Raw genomic sequence first — 16724 nt, 5'->3', positions numbered from 1 at the left:
TGTTCCAGGGCTGGGGAGATAACTCAGTCGGTAGATTGCTTGCCTTGCAAGCACAAGGCCCTGGGTTCAATCCCCAGCACTCAAAAAAAAAAAAAAGCAGAAGTGTTCTTTGAGCTTTCAGTTTGAAATTTTTGTGTAGGGCTTGTTTAAAAATTTCAAGTAATAGGAGGAATTAATTTTTAGGTATTAAATAAGTTATTCCAAATTTGTATACCCTATTTAATTAAGCAGTGAGATATACAGTTTCACCACTTGGTGGTGCCCAGAATGTTGAAAAACCCCTAATATATATTGTTTGGGAGCTCATCTGCTGAACTATCTATTTAAGAGTTATATTTTATTTTATTGGTTCTCAATTAAGAGAAATATATAATGTCTTATTAAAAACCTGTACTACATATGAGAAATGAGTTTAAAGATGTAATTTTTTAATTTCAGATTTTATTTTAAAAATTTACTGTAGTCATTTTAGAATATTTATCTTGGATATCCACATTTGGCAAATGTTTACTTTAGTAATGGGTTCTTAATTCATCTTTATTCTCTTGTTTAGGAAATGCTGATTTTCTTGTGACTAGGTTATAACTATATTTTTAAATTTAAGGGATGTGCATGAAGGTCATAATCTCCTATTTTCAAAATTTTATATTCTGAAGTTTAGTGTAGCTGATTATATTTTCATTATGACTTTAAGTAGTAATTAGTGTAATTCATATCAATAGCTGCTGTACTTAACCTTTGCCTCTGATACTGTTCATGATATCCTAATCTGTTTCATTTTTGCTAGTATGAAGATTTCTTAGATGCTCGGTTTAAAACCATGAAGAAAGATTCTTTGAATTCATCTCATCCAATATCATCATCTGTTCAGTCTTCAGAACAAATTGAAGAGATGTTTGATTCTCTTTCCTATTTTAAGGTATTCCTAGGCAAAAATATGTAACTGCAGTAGACCTCAAATTAATTTCCTAATGTTAGTCAGTTGCATGATTTAGACTATTTTAAATATTAAATGAATATTATTTTCAGATATCCTGCTGAACTTTAAAGTGAGTAAAATTTTAGACATTTATATCTATTGAAATTTTGGTCTTAACTTTTTATGAGGTTTCCTTTCTCTGTCTCCTTTTTAAGTTCAGCAACTAGTCCTCCAGGTAGTTACTAAGATCTTATAAGCAATACATCCTTCAAAGTTGATTTGTGCTGCAGATCTACAGGTAGAACATGTCCAGAAAAGGACCTGAGTAAGCCTGGAGTTGTGTTACTCAGCATTGAGGGATATTCTAAAGTTAGAATTGCTAAAGCAAGTAAGCAAAAATACATTTTAACTACTGAAGATTACAGTCCTGGATCAAAAAGAAGGGGCCCCAGGTTTGGGGATGAAGAAAATATAAAAAAACTAGAAACTGTGTTAGGATCACTGTAAGAGAATAAAGGAGTCAAGCTATCAACATTGTTTTAAAGGCAGGGGTGAATGTTATGGCTTATTTACCTCATTTTGGCTATCAAATTAGTTAACGAATTCCTGCACTAGAGCTGGGTGCAATAGTGTACACAGGTAATCCAGCAGCTCAGGAGGCAGGGGAGGAAGATGGAGAGTTCAAAGCCAGCCTCAGCAACTTAGAGAGGCCCTAAGCAACTTGGTGAGACCCTGTCTCAAAATAAAAAAATTAAAAGGGATGGGGATGTGGCTCAGTGGTTAAGTACCTCTACATTCAATCCCTGGTACAAAAATAAACAAATCAATAAATTCTTATACTAGATAGAGAAGAAAACATGTAAAACTTAAGATAGAATTCATATATTCAAAAAACTCAAAATTTAGGAGGTGGGATCCTTTGGCTCATGAGTGTGATGATTGGGTGTTCACTCTATTGTGTGAGACGTACCTCCCTCTAAATCTTGTTACCACTTTTGCACATTACCTGTCTGATGTAAAAAAAAAAAAAAATTTAGGAGGTGGGTATTTAGGGAGCAGTAAGAGAAATAATGCATGCTAACATGGTATAGAAACTTTTTACCTAGGATACTGAAGAGTGATTCTTTGGAGGAAAATGGAAATTTAAATGAGTTAAATAATAACACTATATAGGTTAAGAGGAATGGGAGAAGCAGGGTAGGACAAAAATGAAATAATGGGTTCTACAAAGAAAAAATCAGGACCAAGAAATGTTTATTTAGAGAGAACATTTGGCTGCAGTGGAAGCCACTTGTGGAATATAGAAAGATGAGAAAGGTATGGCAGGGTCCAGTGGCAGAAAGTCCTTAATGCCATCAGGAGTCTGGGTGTTTTTTCTGTACAGAGTGGGAAGCTTCAAAAGATTTTTGAACAGAAGAATTACTTGATTTAAGTTACTGTTTAGAAAAATTGGTTTCAGTTTATAAAGTGGATTTAAGTGAAGGGAACACTAAAGTCAGGAAATTGCTGCTGAAGTTCAGGCATGTAATGTGAAAGTTTGAAATAAGGTATGGTAGTAAGAGTAGAAAGAAAACAATGGGCATAAAAAACCTGGGTGGGAGTAAGTACTTAAAGGACTTGGTGACAAGTTAAGACAGGTAAAGAAGGAGGCAGAAAAACGTTTCCCAGAGTCAAGCCTGACTGACAGGGAGAATTATAGTACTGCTAACAAGAAAATCAGGAGTTTAATTAGCCATATTAAATATATAGTAGGCTTCCTTTATCTGCAGTTTTTCTGTCCAAGGTTTCAGTTACCTGTGGATAATGGTGCTTGAAAAAATATTAAAGGGAAAATTCCAGAAATAATCTGTCAATTGTAAACTGCACACCATTCTGAGTAATGTGATAAAATCTCATGCTGTCCTTGCCCTGGTGTGAATCACCCATTTGTCCGGAGTATCCATACTATATATTGCTACCTATCTGTTAGTAACATAATAGCCATCTTAGTTATCAGATCACCTACACAGTATCACAGTGCTTGTGTTCAAGTAACCATTACTTTACTTCATAACGGCCCCAATGCACAAGGGTTGTAATGCTGGCAATTCCTTTGTACAAAATAGAAGCAGTGGTGCTTCCTTTAAGTGAAAAGATGAACCTTCTTAAATTAATATAGAAAGAAAACAAATTATGTGCTAAAATTGCTAAGATCTATAATAAAATAAGACATTTTGACAGTCTACAGTCACATTTATGACAAAATATTGTCATAATTGTTCATTTTATTATTAGTTGTTATTGCTGATAATCTCTTAATAGGCCTAATTTATAATTTAAACTTTGTCATATGTATGAGGTTTGGTACTACCTGTAGTTTCAGGTATCCTCTGGGGGACTTAGAAAGTATCCCCTGCAGATATGAGGAACTAACGTTTTTGAATTAGAGCTACTCCAGTGTTAAAGCCTGTTCTGGAGCTGTTGATAAGGAAACATTTTAACTTATGGTTCTGTTCTTATTCAGAACTTACTGCCTTTATACTGAACTTAAACAGAGTAGTTATATTAGGATGTGTTGTGACAGAGCCCTGTCTGCTTCCAGTACCTATCTTCCAAACCCAGAATTCATTGTCTTCTGATCATGTTGTTTCCACAGCAAACAACCTCTGTCGATATGGTAACTAATTATTTTAGAATCTTACATCATTGAGAAAAGCAGGAAACTGAGTAATTATCAATATTTTGTGCAAGAAAAAGTAAATGGCAATAGGGAATGTGTTTGACATGTTCTGTTTGTTCTTTATAATTATCAAGCCCAGTACTGATGCAGGTTGTCCTGTGAGGATTCATTTATGCAGCACGTTTTGCAAGTACCAGCCTGTGCCAGCCATTGTTCTGGGTGCTGGGGATACCTTAGGAAACAAGCTTAGACTAGCTTTGTGAAGCTTTCATTTCAGGGGTCACCTCCACAGATATCACCCTGGGTTCTGAGTCTCTAATGAGCATTCCTGGTAGAATATATTTCACATATGTTATCCCATCTTGCTGGAGGAAATAAATACATCCTGTATGATTACCCTGAGAGAGGACTCTTGAAAGTTTGAACCTGGTTTTCTCTGGACTTTACCCCATGGGACTTTTCCCTTAGCTGATTTTACTTTGTAACCTTTCACTGTAATTCATTAAGTATGACTGTCAGTTTTGTTTTGTGAGTCCCCCTAGTGCATTATCAAACCTGTGACTGGTCTTGGGGAGTCCCACATAGTTTGAGATGAGAGATTGCTTTGCATGTTCATGCACCAGCAAGGAGCCAGTGTATCTGAAGTGGAGGAAGAGGAAGAGGAAGTAGTAGATGAAATGAGAAGAATTATAAGAGGTCAGATCATCGTAGGGTCTAAAAGGCAATAGCAAGAATCTTGATTTTATTCTAAGTAAAATAAAAACCATTTGATCCAGGAAAAATCATGATACATTTTATTTTGTAAAAGATTACTCTTGTCTTCAGTAGCACATGAAATCACGAGACTAGTTAGGAAGTTGTAGTGGACTAAGGTAACAGTAGTGAAGGTGATGAGATATGACTGGACTTGAAATATTTCTAAAAGTTGTTCCAGTAGAATTCACTAATGGATTAAACATGGAATATAAGAGAAGAGTCAAAGACAGGTTCAAGGTTTTTTTCCAGACAGCTGGAAAAAAACATAGTTGTCATTTGCTGAGGTGGAGAAGTAGAACTGGTGAAAGAAGGAAAAAAATAGTTCAGTTTTCAGTATGAGATGCACATCAGATATATTAATGGAGATACAAAACTGGCAGTTGAATATGAGTCTGGAATTCCAAGGGGAAATATGGTTGTATATATGTAAAATTATGGAGTCATTTAAAACCCCTGAAGTTGAGGAGATCAACTAAGAAACAAATTTAGGTAGAGAAGAAAAGAGCTCTAAAGAGCAAATACCAGGGCACACCAAACTTGACTCCCTGGGAAGATGAGAAGGATCTAGCAAAGTAGACTAAGTGTGATGCCAGGGAATAGGAAGAGAGTCAAGAGTGAAATCCCAAGGCCAAGTCCATAAAAAATTTCAAGGAAGAATCGATGATCGGTCATACTGAATACTACTAGTGTGTTGATAGGGTGAGTCTGAGAACAGACTTTGGTGTGGCACCAGGAAGTTTAACGGTGACTTTGATAAGAGCACTGCTAGGGAGTGATGGCTAGCAGATGACTCAAAAGAAAATGCAGACCACACTTTTGTAGAGTTTTACTACAAAGAGAGAGGGGGCAAGAAATACAGTGATAACTGGAGCACCAGGAAGTTAAGGAAAGGTGGGGTCTTTTAAATTTGTTTAAAATTAGGAATGCTGAATAGTTTTTATTTCGTTAATGGGAACACTACAGTACAGAGAGAAAAGTTGGTGATACAGGACAAAAGGAACTGTTTTGGAACAAGAATGAATACTTAAATTTATAGAACAAATAATTAGGTATAAAATGTAGGGTATTAAATTTATATGTTCTGATAATTTTGATGACAAGGTTACATTTTTATCAGAAGTGAAATTCATTCAAAAAATATTGGTGCCTGTTACTAGGCATTGAGCTACTGCTTTAATTACTGTAGTTGAGTTTTTCTATTATTTCCCCAATTAGTATGTAGTCTAAAAGAGGAAATAAATAAATAACCAATGCAGAAAGTAATATAAATTGCTACTGAAGATGGACAGAGATGATTTCTATTTCAAATAAGGAAAGGCTTCACAGAGGAGGTGGTAGTTGTGAGAATGAAGATGTGTGCATGAGTGAATATAGTGTGGACTTAATAGTTGCAGCCTGGTTATGAATCCTCTGTGTATGCTTGCTGCCCTGTACATATTTGAAGTGACTCTGTAGGAAGAGGAGAGATTCTGGCTACTTCAGCAACATGGCACACTAAAATTAGAAAGTAATGCACAATCTGGAAGACAGACTTTTGGGAATAGAGTGACTCATGGAAAGGTAGTGCACATGTAACTCCATTAATTCTTTTTCAAATCCCTTAAGTTTGAGACAATTTGAACATAGTCCACATCTATCTGTGAGACAGTAGAGTATAACCAGGTTGTATATGTGAAAGCACATGTTCAGAATGGTTATATTTTGAATATTAGATTCTCAGTTCTGTTGCCTATAATGTTCTATAATTTTCTTCCTTTTTTCTCAGTTTTTTGTTTGTTTGTTTTTGAAAATAGGGAGCTTCTCTCTTGTTGATGCTAAAAACTTACCTTAGCGAAGATGTATTTCAACATGCTATCATTCTTTACCTGCATAATTACAGCTATGCATCCATTCAAAGTGATGATCTGTGGTATAGTTTTAATGAGGTGAGTGAAACCCACATAATTTATTTAAGTCCTGTCTTCTTACTGCAGGGACTCTTCTGTTTATATTTTTATCACTTAAGCAAATAAATCTGTGGTTGCAAAGTATGGTTATTTAAGAGATAGGGCTATAGTATATCAGTGTATAATTGGCATAAAAATATTTGTGAATACAGTACTGAATTTAAAGTCAAGAAATGGGAATGCTGTTCTTAATTGTTGAAAAAATGTGTGGGTTTCTGTACTTTTTTCTTCATTCCTCCTTTGTCAGGAAAAAGGAATTATCCCATATTAATGAATATTACTGAATATTTGATATTTGATTTTTTAAAAATCTCTTTTCCTAGTTTTATTCTCTCTCTCTCTCTCTCTCTCTCTCTCTCTCTCTCTCTCTCTCTCTCTCTCTCTCTCTCTCTTTTTTTTTAAATCTCTCATTCACCATTCTGTACTGTCTCCTGTGAATCCCTTTGTCTTTTGAGTCCGTGTTGCTCTATGTAGATGAAATATCACAGGCTAACTGCCATAAACTGTACACTGCCCTGGGATCGTTTAACTCTTTGGATTTCGTTACCTACAAATATTCTGATATACATTGTAGTTAGGTAGATGCTATGCTTCAAAGCAGTCATGAACCCAGCCTACTGCTTGCATGTGCGTTGATTCTACAACCTTGATAAGGATTTGAGTTTTTTACTCTGATCTAGATCAGTGGTTCTTCATTCTCTGAAATATTTGCAAACATATTTGAAAATTTGATGAAAGTTCTGTCCATATTTCCTAGGAAAACCACAAACCATTGCACATTTTCAAACTTTTATGAATGTTGGGTTAAGAGTCCTTGCTTTGACTCTTTCCCGCATACTTTCTCTGCTACAATCTAATGTGAATTCTGGTGTTTTCTAGCTGTTTACTTTTTGCCCAAAAGATATCCTTCCCTCTCTCTGAATTCTTTTTGAAAGGTGTCAGTTCTTACTAACTAACACTTGATTCCAAATTCGATAATCATAAAGTAGCATTTCAGTTGAAAGTCATGTTCTTTACTTTATACCCATTATCTTATCTCTTAGCATTTAGAAAATATTTTTGCCTTCCTTACTGACTGCAGCTTTTGTACCATAGTGTAGTCCCATCCCAACTTAGTCCCTAACATCATACTCAACTTTTTCAGCATCCACATCAAATTATGCACTGGGCTCTTCATTTCAGTATTGCTTCGAACACCCCAAAGCAAGTTTCTTTCCTTCCCAGCCTCTGGTCCATAAATAATGAGGCCAGAGCCACTAGAAATATAAGAGTAATATCACAATGAATTTAGAAATAATCACTTAATCCTTTTGTGCTTTAAATAAGCATATGGTGATTAAGATAAGGTTTGCATAGTAGCATAATATGAATTTAGCTGCATGTGACTTAGTTACTAGCAATTCAAATTTAGATGTGATCTAGAAAAATAATTGAATCATAAATTCAACCCTTTTGCTTTAAAGATAAAATTGTTCATAAATTGCTTCCTAATCTTTGATACCAGACTTCTTAAGGGTAGTGGCTTTAGAGATCTGTGTACCTCTGCCACTAGATTCTAGATTTTGCAGATAAGTTCTTTTGTTTTCTAGGAAAGAAGATCTATGACCATCAAAAAAGTTTACCAGTATTCTCTTTAGAGTCTTAGTCAAGAGAACTGACTGCTGCTTCTGCTGCTGCTCCCTGGCACTCCCACATAGGTCTTTGAAAGACTAACATGAAGCGGAACATAGGAGAATAAAGAAAATCTGGCTTCAGTTGATTCACAGAATTGAATAGCAATGCTTCTCATTCTAAAATACATATCATTAATCATACCTTCTTAATGTTAGCACTGTAACCTAAAAGAGTGCTTCTTCCTTCTTAGAAATTTTAATTTTAAGGAATTTAGGGATTTTAATCAATTGTTCGTTAGAAGTACTAAGAGCACATGCTGCTTTTTGACAGAGCCCATCTCACACCCTCACTTTTCAGTCAGTTCTGTTCCAGGCTTCTTTTCTTTGAGAAGTTGCTCATTTACCTAAATTAGAAATGTAAACTCAACTCAGTTTTAATGCTTCTTTTTTACATTAAAATTAAATGTTGTCTTGATAAAATATGCTGGGGAAAGATAGAAGGGTACAAATAAAACAAATTTTTAGTTAATGTTTTAAGTAAAAATGCCTTATTCTTTTTTTTTTTATAGGTTACAAACAAAACACTCGATGTAAAGAAAATAATGAAAACCTGGACCCTGCAGAAAGGGTTTCCTTTAGTGACTGTTAAAAGGAAAGGAACAAAACTTTTCATACAGCAAGAGAGATTCTTTTTAAACATGAAGCCTGAAATTCAGCCTTCAGATACAAGGTATATACTCTTTGTTTCTGTATTATGTCTTTTGTACCCTCAAATGAAGTATATTTAAATGTTTTGTAATCATATATTCTAATGAAACCTAACATGATTATCCTTGTCTGGGAATAGCTTGAATTTCTCTTTCCTGTTCCCAAACCAACAAATCATGTGTAACTAAGTGAAATACTGGAAAGAGATATAATCTCCAATATCTTCTTTTTACAGCTACCTGTGGCATATTCCAATATCCTATGTCACTGATGGAAGAAATTATTCAAAATATCGATCAGTATCATTACTGGACAAGAAATCAGGTTTGACTATAATTAATACCTCCATATTAAGAAATTGCAAATAGCATGATTTCTAAAATATGACTAAAGAGCAAATCAGACATTACACTTTTCAGTGTGTATATTCTCTGAACTGGTTTTATGAATCATATATCCAAGATGTGATTAAAATGAGATTGATTCTGTGTTTGCACAGAATTGGCCTTTAGTTATAAGAAATAAGGTACAAAAAGTTACAGGGAATGTGCTGGCAGTCTTGATAAGAAATAGCAAATGTTTTTCTTTCCTGGATAAACATTTCACATTTACAAAATAAGAAGTAAGAGAAGCAGAGCAGTTTTTAAACTGTTATTTACTATCCACTGTCTAGGAATGGGATATATTAATTGCATTTTAACAGGCATCCTAGATGATTCATATGTATAATAAAGGCTAATTAATGACCTATATTTAGAGCAAATAATTATTATAATATGTATTACACTTGTAGCATACCTTTTTGGCAATGAGAAAATGGAGCAGGAAACTATGATAGCAAGGAGAATGGAGATATTGAAATGTGAAGGTGGCATAGGTTCCAAGATCTAAAACTTTGAGCTCTAACTTTGACATTCAAAATGTTTCAGATTTTGAAGATTTCTGAATTAGGGATGCTCACCTAGTAAAATCTATGCAAATAGTAAAAAAAAAAAAAAAAAAAAAAAAAAACCCAAAAAACAAAGAAACAAAACAAAAACCCTACAAAACTCCAAAAATATAAAACATTTCTGGTCCTAGGCTTTTCAGATAAGGAAGGCTCAATTTGTATATGTTGTCCTACAAGTAGTCTTTTAAAAGCAATTGAAATGTATTTTCTGACCATCTGTTAAAAACCAATATGATAAGCTACACCTTGCATCCTAAAAATTTCCATCCTAAAAGGGTTCTGTAGAAATCAGTAATGATGCTTTAAATTTATGTAAAAGGGAAAACTTCTTTAAATTTGGATGTGGTGTTCAAGTCCATGTATTTGAGAAGTGAATGTAAAGAAGCTGACTTTTTGTAGCCAGATTGTCTGGTTCACTACTTGAGTCTATCACTTATCACATGTGTGATTTTAATTGAATTATGTAACCTTTCTAAAATCTCATTCCCTTTACTATAGAATAAAGGTAGTAATTATATTTAACTTTATAGGGTTATGGTGACATTGTCTGACAAGTGTTATATACTATATTAAAGCAAGCTGTTATCAATGTTGTTCCTTTTCAAAAAATAAACTTTTAAACATAGTGTATCCATATCACATAAAACCGAGGAAATGAAGAACAAATGTTTTCCTATCATAAATATTTTCATGATTCGTTTTTTTAAATATTTTTAGTTGTCAATGTACCTTTATTTTTTATTCCTTTATTTATATGTGGTGCTAAGAATTGAACCCAGTGCCTCACACATGCTAGGCAAGCACTCTACCACTGAGACACAACCCAGGCCTATCATGATTCTTTCTAGTCATTTTTAAATAAGTTTTTCACTTAGTTGAAATCATTATGTAATGTGATTTCTGTATCTTACCTTTTATAAAAGATATATACAATAATTGACATAGCCTTCCCTTATTGTTAGACATTTGATTCACCATTTGCCCTTTTCTTTATAAATTCCCCAATAAAAATGTTTGCCTCCTTAAGTTTTTTCCATTATAAAAACTTATTAGGAATCCTTCTCAAAAATGAAGACTGTTTTATCACTTGTAATCCAATATATGTAATTACATTGTCTTTCTGTGGGATAATAGTTGAATGCCACTTGAAATATATGAATGTGCCAGTTTTATTGCAGTTTTATCACAAAACTGCAATGGAGTGTTACCATAACAACAATAATAATTTAAAACTCCAGGAACATTTGGTGATGTCATCCTATTTTTGATTGATATAGCATGGCTAGAGGAGCAAGGAAACGCTGCCTTCTCTGGTGAAACAAAACTGTAAACTTTAAGGTGATGCTTGGAAAGATATTCTGACCCCAGGGAGAGCAAATAGGTTTGTCTCCTTATATCCACCAACACAGCCAAAACATGGCTTCAGCATTTGAAATGAACCTATAAGGAAACTTAGCAAACCTCCTGATATTTTATTAAAATTTTGATGGTATTAGAAACAATTGGGCAATAAGAAATCTCTTTTTGTCTGTTTATCTTAGCTAAGTTTACATGTGAGCTTGTTTAACTCTTTGAAATTCATACTGCATAGATTAACTCACGTTTTCCTGCTTAAACTTCTCTTTGTTAGCCTTTACTGGATGTTCTCTTCTTTTGCTGGTCAAAATTCTTTAAGCAACTCAAGTAGATCATACTGCCTTTCATCTCTGGGTCTTTACATGTAATGTTTTCTCTCCTTGAGAAACACCCTCGCCTCCTTACTTCCTAGACCTAGTCTTCAGATCTTAGCTCAGCCATTGCTTGCTCTGGGAAGACCTCCCTTGCCCCAAGATATGGTAGATGTCCATCCTATTTATGTTTTTTAATAACATCTTCTACTTCTCCACTTTTAATATACTGTAAGTACTGTTTCACTTAATGTCTATCCCTGTATTCTATATACACCCAATTGAGGGTAAGGATCATAACTATATGAATCCCTCTTGTAAACTTGGCACTCAGTAGACACATAAAAATTTATTGAATGAAATAAATGTTAGTCTATAATGAGATGACTCAATTTCAGATTTAACTATAAAGAGTTCTAGGAAAAAATATTCAAAGTGTGATGAAATATTTTTTTGTCCTCCATTTAAAAAGAATCTCAGTAAAGGGGAATATACAAAATGCCCTGTAATATAATTATTTTAATCTAGAGATAGAACTTGGCCAATATATGACCCACATGTGACTATTACTTCCTCCTCTCAACTGCTTATTTCCCTTGCTGCTGCTGCTGCTGTTCTAATTTCTGCCAGTCAGGTTTTGAGAACCCACATTGAAAATGTTCTATTCTTACAAAAAATATTTGATGCTGAGGGCAGTTGAATTTCCTTAGTTCCTATACTCCCACTGAGAATTATGCTTCCTGTAATCTTATTTTCATTTCTTTTCTCTTTGTTTTCATTTTTTTTCTATTCAGAGAGGGTAATTTCAGGCCTCTGCTTTAAGACTTGACCATAGCTTATTATCTCAATTTGTTAAATCTATACAGGAGTTTATATTTGTTCAGTGTCTTTGTCACTTTTCCCCATATGTATGAATTTTGGACAGCTATATGTATGAATAAGAAGACCTAAATGTGGCCATTTTCAAGGCTACATGTTGAAGAAATTACACTAAATATTTCCTTCTCCACTTTCTTTTTCTCCCTTTTCTTCTCTTATCCACATCTTACTAAAATCTAAACTCTTTAACTATAGGAGATATTTATTTTAAATTTAACAGGAAACATTCATGTTTCTGAAATCATATCACTGTTCCAGAAATATTTTTGTGAAACTAAAAGACATGTGATGAAGGGAAAGGCACTTGGAAATAGGAATGGGATATAATGACTGAGTGTGATGGCGCATGCCTGTAGTCCCAGCAGCTTGGGAGGCTGAGGCAAGAGGATCTCAAGAACAAAGCCAGCCTCATCAATTTAGCAAGGCCCTAGGCAGTTTAGCAAGTCCCTGTCTCAAAATATAATAAAAAGGGGATATAGCTCTGTGGTTAAGTGCCCTTGGGTTCATTCCCCAGTAAACAGCCCCCTCAAAAAAAATAGAAAGGGATGTAATGAAATTATTTATCATGTGCCATTCTCTGCTCTTGCCCTTTTTCCTAATAAAATAAGAGAAAAGAAAGGATATTAAAGAAAATATTAACTAGAAGGGATGCAGTTCAACTGCATATGTAATACTAGCTCCCTGGAAGCTAATTGGATATGAAATTTTGAAACTTTGTAGTAAAAACATGTTTTCTGTTTCAGTGCTTCAATGCTTTCTTTACAAAACAGTGGTTGATTTTCATAGCTCATTGACAAATAACTTTTTAAAAATCACAATTAGATTACTTCATTGGGTTTCTGCCATTGAAGATCAGAGTTGCTCACTCTTTTGTACTACTCAATGGACTGTGAAATTTGGACTGTTAATCTGTTAATGATTATAATAAATTAAGAACATATGAGGGTGGCCTCATCCATATTTGAGCTGCAGGATGTAGTTTCGCTCCCTTGTGTGCAAAGCTATTATTTTTGATATCTGTGGTTTTAAGGTCCTCCATTCTTGATCATTCAGAAGATCTGAAAGGGACTAGTTTGTTGATGCCTTAAATGATAACTCTCCTCTCTGTACTGTTGGCTGCACTGTTTATATTCTGTCAGCTTGATGACAGTAATAATTTCAAATACTCTCCCAGCTGGGTTCCTCCTCTCTACCATCTGGAATTGGCTAGTTTACAACAGGACAGGTTGCTTATCAGTCAAGATACTCAGTTTTTCATAATTATTTGCATTCATCAGTGGAACTATTGCCATTCTTTTTCTCCCTTTTTATGGGGCCCCCTATTTAGGGGGCTTTGTAGTCCTTTCTCCCAAGGTCTTTTCTTGGAAAAAACTTTATAGGAGCTTGTTTGGTGAGCTGGAGAATGTTGGTATTTTTTAGATTAGCTCATGACCAAGTTAATTTCATTAGTCATAGGTTTGTAAAAAATGATTTCAACTTGGAGCAGCTGTTGTTGCCATTACAAATATTCCTTAGAAGTGCATTCTGCCCTGGAAAAAGAAATAAACTGAATTAATCTAATTGATCTTTCCCACCTGCTGCTATATCAGTATACAGAAATGAGTATGGAATTTTTTAATGAAAAAAAAAAAAGATGGATGGATATGTCCTGTTAAGACATGATCAGAATGTCCTTTTCATAGAATTGGAATAGCAAAGGTATTAAAAGAATCTGATAAATTTTTTTTCTTGTATTTTCTTCTCTCTCAATGTTTTTCTCGTTTTGTTTTGTTTTTGGTTTCTCTTAGATATCATCAATCTTACAGAACAAGTACAGTGGGTCAAAGTCAATACAAACATGACTGGCTATTATATTGTACATTATGCAGATGATGACTGGGCAGCACTAATCAAACAACTGAAAACAAATCCTTACGTTCTAAGTGACAAAGACCGAGCCAACCTCATCAACAACATCTTTGAACTTGCAGGGTAGAGTATGCTTGGTTTGGGTTTTTGTTGTTGTTTTGATGAATTACTGAGGTAAAGAATATTTCAGAAAAATGGTTTACTGACAGACATGGTGGTGCATGCCTGCAGTCCCAGTGACTCAGAAGGCTGAGGCAAAATCAATCTCAAGTTTAGTTTAAAGATAGCTTTGGCAAGTTAGACTCTGACTCAAAAAAAAAAAAAAAATAGGGGGCCTGGGGGTAGGGACTGGGGATGTAGTTCAGTAACAGTGCCCCTGGGTTCAATCCTATGTACCACCAAAACAGAAAAAGAAAAATGATTTCGGAACATCAGCTATAAACATTGAAAAGTTAATGAACACACAACAAAATTTTAATAATAATTCAAGAGTAGACACCAACAAGCAGAATATATATTTTTGCTGAATAAATTACTTTAGGAGTTCAGACTTCCTTTGGCTTCACAGAGAGAATTCTTTTCAAGCAGCAGTGGGATTTAAGTGTGATGCTTAGTGCCCACCTACTGGCTTGATGGACACCTGATGGCTGGAGTCTCTTTATCTGTAGACTACTCACCTCCCAGCCACCTCATAAATTATGGAATCTCACAGCCAAGAATGGCAGTGGCCTACTGTAAAGATATCCTTTGAAGACATTACTATCTAGATTGATAAATTGGCCTGTAAGCATGAGGAATATTCAACAGGGTTCTACCTGACTGCTCTTGCCTTGTTTTGGTTCATTTTTTTTATGAAATGGCCTTCTTGTATTATCTCAACCATTGCTACTATGACTTTTATAAAATGGTTACAGGTTTAAAATGTGCTCACCATAAATTCACAGTGGATAAACAATTTCTGAAAAATAACCAAGGAAATGTTTTTGATTCACATACTCTCTGTGCCATTCCCTCTCTTCTGTTAAATATAATTAATTTAATAAATAAAGAAAATCTGTACTGTTTATCTTTTCTCACCTAAGACATTGTGATACTTTTACTGAATCAGAAGAAATTCAGAGGTGACTTATGGAATAAAACATGAGCTATTATATCTTTGTCTTAAAATGCATCTTTAACGTTGGGCCACATAAACATACAATTAATAATACTGAGTCTTAACGGTATAGGATGCTACTCTATGGTTAAATTTCTGATCTTTGAGACTCACCATCTAGCCATAAAGCTTCTCTCCAGCACTCATAGAATTTTTCTGTGTGTTTCAGTATATTTACTTTTCCTGTTCTTTTATCCATTAGCCTAGGCAAGGTGCCTCTTCAGAGGGCTTTTGATTTGATTGATTATCTTAGAAATGAGAACCATACTGCGCCCATCACTGAAGCTCTGTTCCAGACTGGCCTTATCTTTAACCTTCTTGAGAAACTAGGGCACATGGATCTGGCCTCGAGACTGGTGGTAAGTCTGCCTTTCTGCCAATTTCCCTTACTGCCTGCCTTTAATGTTGTTGTTTATAGTTTGAGTTTGTTTGGCCAGTATTGGATTAAAATAGCAAACAGTTAAATTCCATTTTCTTCACTTTCTTGATTGTGAAATCTTTACTTTGAAACAAAATGTAATTGCTTACCATGAAGAGATGATAAAATTTAGTTTAAGGTAGATTTGTTTGAATATCCAAATGTAGACTTTTGACACTGCTCTCAAAGTGGGGTCACATATAAAGAAAATGGCTGTCTTTTAATCCTGTTTTCACACAATGAATTTTTGAAATAGGACCTTTCTCAAAGTAGATATCCCATTAATTTGCTATTTATCAGGCCATTATATTTGTGCTGAAAGTATCTTGTTTAGGAGTCCTGCTGATTGCTATCCGGTGGCTGATGACACTATTAGCAAGCACTAAAGGAGTCTTGGTATTGCAAGCTGTTTACTCTATTTTTTTTTTCTAATTTAAAATTTTATTTATTAATTTGTTCTTTTCAGTTATACATGACAGTGGAATCTATTTTGATATATTTGTACAAACATGTAATAAATATATCTTATTCTAATTAGGATCCCTAAAACCTCTTTCCTGATCTTAACAGTTGTTATTTTAGACACTTTCAGTATTAAACTGTTGGTTGAGTCTTTAAAGATGGGAGGTAGTGATTAATTCTTTATTTTTGTCTAATTCTCTGATTCAGCATATTCTGACAACAGGGGCTTGCTTTATAAATCAGGTTTTCAGGAACCCAGGCAAAAGGCAGCTTTTGGAAAAAGGAAAAAGGCCTTGGACCAGGAATTAGAATAAGTCTTTGGGAGTTTTAGAATCCTTACTTGTAAAAGAAAGGGTTTGGATTAAATTCGTTTTAAAAACAACCTTCTTTGTGCCTCTGTTATTGTGCTACTGTACATCTTCTGTGATGATGCTTTGATTTTATGGGTGATTCTCAGTGAGGGGAGGGAATACAAGGCAGTTGGGCCAGATGGAACTTGAAAAGCACCCTCTCCCACACATTTCTGATCTGACCCCAAAGAAAGCACCTCATTCCTAGTGCATGAGATGTTGAAGACTCTTTCTGAGGACTTTTCTAATGGATAAGATTTTATCATTTTCCATTTCATAAGGCTTTCAACTAGCAGCCCTCATAAAAAATAGTGCCTAGAACATGACCTGGCCCAGGGTGACACTCAGAAATGTTAAATGAATAAATGAGTGAAGCACACCAGAAACAAAAGCA

The 16724-nt window shown here is 34.5% G+C and overlaps 1 protein-coding gene across 1 annotated transcript in view; it reads left to right on the top strand.

Annotated features, from left to right (window-relative positions):
• The window catches only part of LNPEP (leucyl and cystinyl aminopeptidase), a 91534-nt gene that overhangs the window by 54995 nt on the left and 19815 nt on the right, over positions 1-16724 (top strand). The window contains exons 8-13 of the mRNA XM_079145854.1: positions 788-919; positions 6128-6259; positions 8463-8623; positions 8837-8925; positions 13884-14067; positions 15303-15459. Coding sequence (XP_079001980.1) covers positions 788-919; positions 6128-6259; positions 8463-8623; positions 8837-8925; positions 13884-14067; positions 15303-15459 — 855 coding nt within the window. The remainder of the gene's footprint in view (positions 1-787; positions 920-6127; positions 6260-8462; positions 8624-8836; positions 8926-13883; positions 14068-15302; positions 15460-16724) is intronic.

This window comes from Sciurus vulgaris (genome assembly GCF_902686455.1).
Source record: "Sciurus vulgaris genome assembly, chromosome: 6".
NCBI lineage: Eukaryota > Metazoa > Chordata > Mammalia > Rodentia > Sciuridae > Sciurus > Sciurus vulgaris.
The sequence above is the reverse complement of the archived record's forward strand: the minus strand, read 5'-3'. Positions and strand labels throughout refer to the sequence as shown.